The sequence below is a fragment of the Leiobunum rupestre genome, chromosome 1 (assembly GCF_980474605.1).
Source record: "Leiobunum rupestre chromosome 1, qqLeiRupe1.1.hap1, whole genome shotgun sequence".
Taxonomy (NCBI): Eukaryota; Metazoa; Arthropoda; class Arachnida; order Opiliones; family Sclerosomatidae; genus Leiobunum; species Leiobunum rupestre.
This window is the reverse complement of record NC_143384.1, coordinates 56,187,521-56,196,213: the sequence shown is the minus strand read 5'-3', so window position 1 is coordinate 56,196,213 and position 8,693 is coordinate 56,187,521. Positions and strand designations below refer to the sequence as shown.

Sequence of the window (8,693 nt, the reverse complement as noted above, 5' to 3'; positions counted from 1 at the left end):
GGTCCTCGTTTGTTGAAAAGTATGATGTACGTGTTCGCTATATTGGTTTCGCTAGTTGCTGGCTGCTTTGGTACGTATATTTTTAAAGGCTTTTAAAAGTTAAAAATTCCATCTCAAAAAACCATAAAAGCAGACTGTTTGTATAACAATACAAAACCCAGTTCTTCGATCTGGTTCTAAGTTTATTCTTGTAAATTTTTAGGGCTAAGAAAAGATCTATTAAAACCGTTTCAGATGACTGTTATTAAACAAAATATTTATATGATTTAAACAACAAACAATCTTGGAGTAAGAAATGCATGAAATTACTGGTTGGTTCGATTAATGAAAATAAAGAGAGGTGAAAAATCTGGGTGAAATTTGGTTTAGTCAAACCAACAATACTTAGCTGGAAGGGTTTTTTTTTGATGTTCTGGCAACCACAAACATAACAAACGAAATGTTGAAAGAAAATTAAGATTCCTTTATAGATACCTTTGATGACTCTTTGTGTGAATGTTGAATTTATCAATGTATGAATAATGTCATTTCGATATGAAAATATCACCCAAAGACTCATCAAAAGTATTTTCAAAAAAATATTATTTCTTGGTGAATTTTTCATTATATTTTTAGATCTAAATGATGTTTTAAGTAACTGGCAAATTGAATCTTTGTTGACCTTTGTCCCTTCTTATCTCTAATATAACTAACTACAAACGTATAAAGGACTGGTTTTTGTAAGATATAGGTGAAAATTGATTTTGAACTCAAGCCATCGAAAGTGGTTAAGAACGGCATTTTGCTAGTTTTTTTAGTAAAACAAAAATTGCAAGCGTGCATCCTTGCGAAAATGTTTGACCAAATTTTTTTCAAATGATTTTTTAAGAAATTGGACCGATCAAATGGGGATGAAAATTTGTTCAAATATTTTTTTTCAAATCTAAACTGAAAACATTCATTATCTGAACCGCAAGAGTTGATCTTATAATGATCAATCTTGTATCAGATTTTCATCAAATGAAATATTAAAAAAAAATATAATTGTGATCTTGCTTTGTTCAAACTTTGATCTATTTTCGATTAAATATATATATATACTAGGTTTAAATTTAAATTTTACTTTATATTTATTTTTCGTACTACGTGTTCAGCAATAACAATTAAAATTTGTAAAAAAATATTAAACTCAATAATTATTTTAATTTGAAAACCAAATTTTCTGAATCATTTAAAGGCATAGGTTTTTTTCTGCCTGTCCCCCTTTAAATTAACTTAGTGGAGTACAAATACCCTGGTGGTAGGCCAACCGCTGAACATTTTGGCCTAATTTAAAGGGGGACAGGCAGAAGAATAATTAAGTTATTGAGCCCAATTTTACCGCTACTAAATATATTGATAAAAATAAGATTCATTCACTTAATTATTACGGCTACTTTGAATTTGGATGCACGCTGCACCGGCCCGCAAAATTATTTTTAACTTCTTCCAAAACACATTTATTTCTAAAAAAGTTGTAATATCAATAAAAGTAAAATTTATTCAAATTCCGAACATATGTTATTTTAACAAGTTAAAGATTAGCATATAAATCAAATTAATTAAAATTCTGATCAAATTGAATTTTTTCACACAATTCTATCAAACTTTTATCAAATTGTATTTGCTAAGATTATATTTGGATCAAATGATAATTGATCATATTTTGATCTAATGACATTGGATCAAGTAAGATTTCGATCACTTGAGATCAAAGTTTGATCAAAAATATTTTACCAAACAATATTTGAAACAAATAACATTTGTTTTGATCTAACTTTTATCAAATTTACAAAATTTGATCAACTATTTTCGGGAGGGTATATGGATGGCGTTTTTTAGCTACATTGCTTAAGTATCGTCCTGTTTCATCGAATTTTTTTATTATAAAGCAAATAAGATTTGATAATTAAATAGTTAAATGTCGAGTAATATCAAAGCTCGCAAGCTAATTTTTTAGCATTATTTAAGCCTCATTTAGTAGTTTTACATATTGAGATATAACGCGTCACGCAGTAATGTAGATTTCTCAAATTTTCTTGCTCTTAAATCCGATTGTTTAAAAATTGGGGGGAATTCTGCGTATATGAAGTGGAAATTTTCACCTTGAGTAGGCTTGAAAACTGTATGCTTTGGTCATTACTCGTGCATTTTAGAAAATAATACAATAAGATGTCAGCAGGAAAACAAGCTTGGGTAAATATATCCCGGAACTGTTCAGTTGATTACCACCACTTTGATCGAAAAGAGATGGAATTCCCTCAGATTTCTAGTTCATATAAAAGGAGCGGCTATCAATTATCCTGTTTAATTCTTGTTAAAGGGTAGAAGAAGTTATCCTTTCCATAAAAACACCCTTCATTTGGAAATCTCATGGTGAATATAGAGCAACATTCAGTGCATCTTCGTCAACAGCAGTAAGACATGAAAAAACTACGGTCTCAAAGAAAACCTATTTTTTTAAAAACTTGAAAATAACATTTTACCACACGCAATCTAAAATAATAATCTTAGCTAGGATTTAACCGTCGGACTGAAAGTAGAGTATCTGCAGATTTCAGCTCTCCGAATGTATACATAAGAAATTCAACACCGATAGAAGTCGATAGTTAACCGATGTTTATATCTCTGTAGGTTAAGTGTTATTGTAGCTTCCCGGTCAACAGGAATGTATCAGTATCGTATCTAGCATGGGTGACACCCGGGGCGGATAGCATGGTGTGCTACTTACTAGTCTCTAGTTTGTTTAAGTTTTTATTTTTTTCACGGTCGCGTGTCACCTCCAAATCACGTCCGACGGGTGGCACCCTATGCGGGCGCCCCCCCCCCCTAGCTACGCCACTGATGTATAACAAAAAATTGACGATTACCATATGAAAAACCAGAGTGGTATGTTTCCCAATGGTATCGTTTCGAAAATCCTCGCATTAGAGACAATATAATTCCTTAAAAATTTATTAAGTTCTAATTAAATTTTAAGTAATAATTAAAATATTAAGTTACCATTAAAATATAAAGATATTATTTAATATGAAGTATTTTTACATTATTTTTATATTTTAACAGTAATTTAATATTTGGATATAAAATCATTAATAAAATAAAGACCATAAACTCCAACGTATTTCCCTGCGAGAACCAACTTAAAACGCTTTTTAAAGACTGGGGTATAAATAAAGCGCAATGAGACCGCTTTACTTTAATGTTTTTTTTCTGATTTTTTGACCTGATTTTAGCAAACGCAATATTAATTTCTTAATGTGAACTATAATTAAAAGTTTTGATTTTTTAACGATACAAAATTATAATGTGGGCGGATGACTGGAGATGAAGTGTTCGACGAGAATACTTTTAATGGGTTTTTCATACAATCTGGGGGAACAAAAATTACAAACCCAAATTTAAAATTTTTTGTTTCTCTGTTTAGGTCAAACTTCAAATAACGACGAAGTATGCAAAAATTTGAGCTCAAATGCGGTCGCCGTGTCTGTGAGTATAAATACTTTATTAAGTAAACAAATATTGAAATATTACGGATGCTATTTCTCGTTTATACCAATTAAGGGTCCAATTAAATGTTTATTTGTTAGTCAAATGAGTGAATTAACTTTAGCCGCTATATCCTTTATATTATATTATCGTTATATCAAATAGGTTTACGAGGGTTCGTGCCAATATGCCTGCATGGACGGAACTTCGAAAATATCTAACAACCTAAACTCAGCGGATATGACTAAGTGTAATTCCCAAAATGCTGCAGACTCTGGTCAAAATCAAGGTGTAAGTAAATTTTCCACATGGTTCATGAAGCACCTTACCTATTTTATTGTTTTTTTCTGATATTACTAGCAAGGGATGACACTGGTTTAATTTTCTAATTATGTCTTAGATTATTGTAAGCTTACTATCACTTCTGTAAGTTCTATTTAACGGTACGTAAATTTGAGCTTATAAAATAACCAAAAATAATTTAATTTCCGAATATATTAAATTGTTGTGTTCGCTTTAATGTAAGAATCCCGAAGTTTTAAAAATAATTGGTTTAAGCCCTGGTCATTTAAAAATATATTCGATAACTGCTACATTGAAAAAGGAATTCAACTCATTTATTAAGGAATAGTATTAAAAATGAAGAATTAAAAAACCAAACAAAATACATAAAAACGGTTTGGTTCACAAGACAATTTTTTTTTTGTCGTTTCTTCTGCATACGATAAATACTCTTTTCGTTTTCAGGGATGCTTTAACGGAGCATGCGTAGATTCAAGCTCTTTACAGGCGTGCATTAGCCAAATGAATAATGGGGAAACCTTGCAAGGTGTAACAGAGGTGAGATGACCATGCGATTGATATTGCAAAACCTTTTCAAATTAGCCTAGGGGAGCAAACACCGAAATGTCGTCAGACAGAAAAATGTCTACTCTTAAGACAACCTCTAGAAACTGGTCGCTAGGATCGTCCTGGTCTAGGCTACAGATCGGATACAAAGTTTTCTTTAGCTTTTGGTTTTCACTATTGAAAAGCCTGAATGTTTCATAGCCCCAATCTCCGCGTTACTGTCTCTGACAACCTTAATTAGAAAGCAAAAATAATTTAACAAAAAAGGTAACTAAATGTCAACCTCTTTGCAGACGCCCGGAGTGTGTACCGTTTTATGTCAAATCAGCGGATCTCAAAAATCGGCAACAAAGAGCGACGGAAGCTCTTGCACGACGAATCAAACCAGATCCGATGGTTCCAGAGTTAGAGTAATTTACTAATTCATTTACTTTATGAGTAAAACGTCTCCTTTACAAGAATCCGATGCTGCCTCTAACTACAAAACGCCAGCATTAATCATGAGTACACCTCCCCGAAGCTCCATTAACTGATCCGTGTATTAGTGCTCTTAAATTCTTTAAGTAACTCTTTTTACCAACACCGCTAGACAGCCTGCTGTCAAATTCACTTTGCAAAATTATGTTCATTGTTTTTAGTATGCACCGAAGAATTATTTGAATTTGCTTTGAAAATTGTTTTAATTTAATTTAATTTAATTTAATTTATTTTAATTTAATTATATCATATTATTAATTTTAGTCACTTTATTTAGTGAACTATATTTCGGATAAGGCAATAATAATTTATTTCTATAATGGCGAGAGTTTTTCGGCAGTTGGGTTCAGATTAGTTTAGATGAACTTCATTTATTTTATAACAGAAGAACTTCACTTCACTTTAAAACTGTGCGTTAAATTGTTTATTTATCAAGATACAATAATAACCTTCTTTAAATTCTTAATCACACTTAAATAAAACAAAAATATTTTAGAGACATAATTGTTATAGATACAGATGATAAGTTAAGGTTAAATTAAACCCAAATGAGCAATCCAAATCAAATATCGGTCTCATCCTTCAAACACACAAATTTTCAATAATTATATGTTTTAAGATTTTCGATGTAAAATTAGAAACTTGCACTCCTTTGAACAACAACTAGAATATAAAATATGACACGCAACAATCAAATAGAAAATACACGTATTTAAGATATATGGTTATAATAACTGTCCGTTATAAAAATATTGATTTGTTTTGAGATTAACAATATAACACTTAATTACGTGTAACAATAATAAAAAGTTTATTCCACGAATTGATTTTTTAGCTTTGTTGGTTTTCAGGGAACTTGCTACAATGGTCAATGCCGCGATTCAAGACCCAGACCAAATCCTCGCCCTTGTGACGATTCATCTGAAAACCGGGATGGTAGGGGTGGACATCATCATCACCACCGCCATGATCATCACCATGGCCATCACCGTGGCCATCACCACTAAATACGCGAGAAGCAAAGAAAATGTCATTTGAATTAATAAAATAATTGAGCAAGCATGCATTTACTATTATTTTTTATTTTCATACCAAATGACCCATGACTTGAACTTGGGCCTCAGCTTCGCTTTCTATTCGGATATTTTATCGTTTAAGTCTAAACATACATAGATATTTATTGATAATCTACCTTTATACAGGAGCTAAAAGTTTGGTTGATTCCTTTTTCAAGCTTTCTAATGCAATGATATACATAATGGCTTGGCTTTGCGCTTGCTTTACTTGTCTGTCTTAAATTATAAGTATTGGGATGGCCAAAGCTGAAATAATATTTCATTTTGCATATTTTCCCTCATAAATATTACTTGACCTTATTTTCTACCGGGTACCGAACTTGAATTCGAATAAGAAAATGGTAATTACTTGTCGGTTATAGGGTATCGAAAACTCGACTAATCGATTAGGCTTCCTGTTGAACTTATCGGGTATTTTCTCCTTTTCCTTCTCGACTACTCGTCCACTATTTGGTTTTTCCAACGAAATAACTAAGGTAAATCTTCACTGGATATGCGTTACGTAATTTTCCGAGATCGTAAGAGTTTAATGAACTAATTATTAACCAAATAGAATGCCATTAATAAAGGAGTCAGCTTAAGGCTAAAGGAGTTGTATAACTTCTGAAATATAACGTACTAAAGAGTGCTTTAAACTACGACCTAATTTTGGGTAACTGCGATTCAAAACATTATGTAACCCTTTGAAACCATTATACTTACAACTAGGAAATGATACGAAAATAAATTAGGTATCAGTCCAGTCTGGATCTGAGTGGCTTCATTGCTGAAGTCCAGTGCGTAGACACATCCTTATAGCGAGGACGGCCGTTCGACGGGAACACATATGCGCGTTTCACAAGCCTCCGAAGAGAGATCTGCTGACCACAAAGAGTAAGATAAGAGCTTTCGGTGATTTAGGAATTAATTCCCAATTTTAGCCGCACGCGATTAAAAGAAATCTTCCGCATCCGAGATCCCTAATAGATCCTCAGATTGGGAGAGTTTCTCGGGGTCCTATACTTGCAAATCCTTGTTTTATAAGCGACCATTGTCGCTTGGTCTTTCGGGGTCACATTTTGTTTGACCAATCGTGACCTTTGGCTCGAACCCCACACTCTGGATTTCTTACAATCTAGGACCATGGGACCCAAAGTCGGTAACATTAAAGGGGTTCTACCACGCCCAATTGCGCACATTGGTGAAAGGTCAGACATTTGGACCTTGGAAGACGATTAAGGTCTTTATTGGCCACAGCGTACTTTTAGGTACACATTACCAAAATTCAGTAAGAGTTAAACCCTGACAAGAACGATACCAGCTTGGCGATTTCTTTAATTTAATACTTCGTTATTCTCGGAGATATATACTTTCGTGAGAACATGGACTATTAAGGTACAGGGACAGTCTGGTTTTATAACATTTCTTACTAACAGTAACGTTTTAAACAGCATTTCCAGGCATATTTTCATCACATAGTGATTCAAACGTCATCTACAGGAAACAAAATCTTTGAAGTGTCACCACCTTTTTTTAATTTTTAGTACTCTAAAGTGTAGCGATTTGAAATTTTTCGTTGTTACCGTTGCAAGCTCTCTTGAAATACATTTAACTAGAATAAAAAAGGTTAAACAATATTTTTTATTTTAGTACAACTATAATTAATGTGCTGTAGGACATAAATTGTAAAACATAATAACGGAAATATAATGTTTACAAGCAGTATAACAGTAATTCACGCTAATGACGCTAATAAGGTCAGAATCACATGCGGGAAGTCTTTTTCTTACCTTTCGTTAAGTTAAAACCAACATTGAAATGTGTAAGAGAAGATTACGGCATCGACGGGGTCAATGTAAATACATATTTATGCTAAAAGTTTAACGTGCAGGAGAACGGTCCAACTACCCATTTCCCAGATCTAAGTCACCACCGACCATCTGTAAGTATCCCTTTGTCCAAATTTAATTTTATTGTTTTCCAATTTAAGGAATATATATCTTTACTTAAGTCCACTCCTAAAATGGATGCATTTCCAAAGGTTAAAAGCTTCACATCCCCGAATCGCAACATAGTTTCGTGAAAGGTCAATGTAAATAATTTCCAGAAAGTGTTTTTATTCTTTAAGGCAAAAGAAGATGTTGACTACAAAGGAATATTAATCATAATTAATTCACCCGAAAACTTTCGTCTTGCATTAAATGATTTGGGAGGCTTTACTGTTATTTTCATTTGAATCGAATCTGTCCAAATTATTTGGAAATTGGACAGTTGGCACCCCAAAAGACAAAAATGGTAATTCCATAAAAACGTGTTGAGGTTGACGGTAACCCGGCCACCGAAATTATTGACTTTAAAAGTCGCTTGACTTAGGCTTAAGGTGGTACCTTGGGTATTAGAATAGCTAATTATTATTATTATCATTAAATCTCAAATGATTTGGCTCAAAGCCAGCCAAATGATTTGGCGATTCAAATAGCCAGTCAAATGGGGGGGGGGGGGATTTATCATTTTGGAAGCTTGCCTCCAATATTTTTACTCACACATCCTTCCTTTTCGGTCACCATGGCTTTTATATAGTAAATTTAGAGATTATGATCTTCTTTCGCTACCATTGTCATATTTTACTTCATGTTTTAAAACTCCGAATTTTTGATATCACCTCAAATAAGCTTCAAGCTTCATTGCAAGGCTTTATTCATAAAACCAATAATTGCCCCTTATCTACTTCTTAACATAACGTGCATTTTAATATGGTGAAATATCCTAAGCCTTTATTGTTTTGGTCTAGTACAGTAAAAAAGT

General features: G+C 32.8%; 1 protein-coding gene across 1 annotated transcript; it reads left to right on the top strand.

Moving 5' to 3' along the window:
* On the top strand, positions 1–5,897 carry LOC149963319 (uncharacterized). Its single transcript, XM_090170557.1, has 6 exons — positions 1–70; positions 3,446–3,507; positions 3,673–3,798; positions 4,255–4,347; positions 4,650–4,766; positions 5,685–5,897. Exons 1-6 carry the CDS (start codon positions 22–24, stop codon positions 5,838–5,840), a joined length of 603 nt encoding a protein of 200 aa, XP_090026683.1. The 5' UTR covers positions 1–21; the 3' UTR covers positions 5,841–5,897.
* The last annotated feature ends 2,796 nt before the right edge of the window (positions 5,898–8,693 follow it).

What these genes read in the sequence shown, in the direction of transcription:
- LOC149963319 (XM_090170557.1), top strand. Translation starts at nt 22, where the DNA reads ATGATGTACGTGTTCGCTATATTGGTTTCGCTAGTTGCTGGCTGCTTT. An exon ending in ACTCTGGTCAAAATCAAGGT is followed by an intron (nt 3,799 to 4,254) that starts GTAAGTAAATTT and finishes TTTCGTTTTCAG; the next exon opens with GGATGCTTTAACGGAGCATG. An exon ending in CCGATGGTTCCAGAGTTAGA is followed by an intron (nt 4,767 to 5,684) that starts GTAATTTACTAA and finishes GTTGGTTTTCAG; the next exon opens with GGAACTTGCTACAATGGTCA.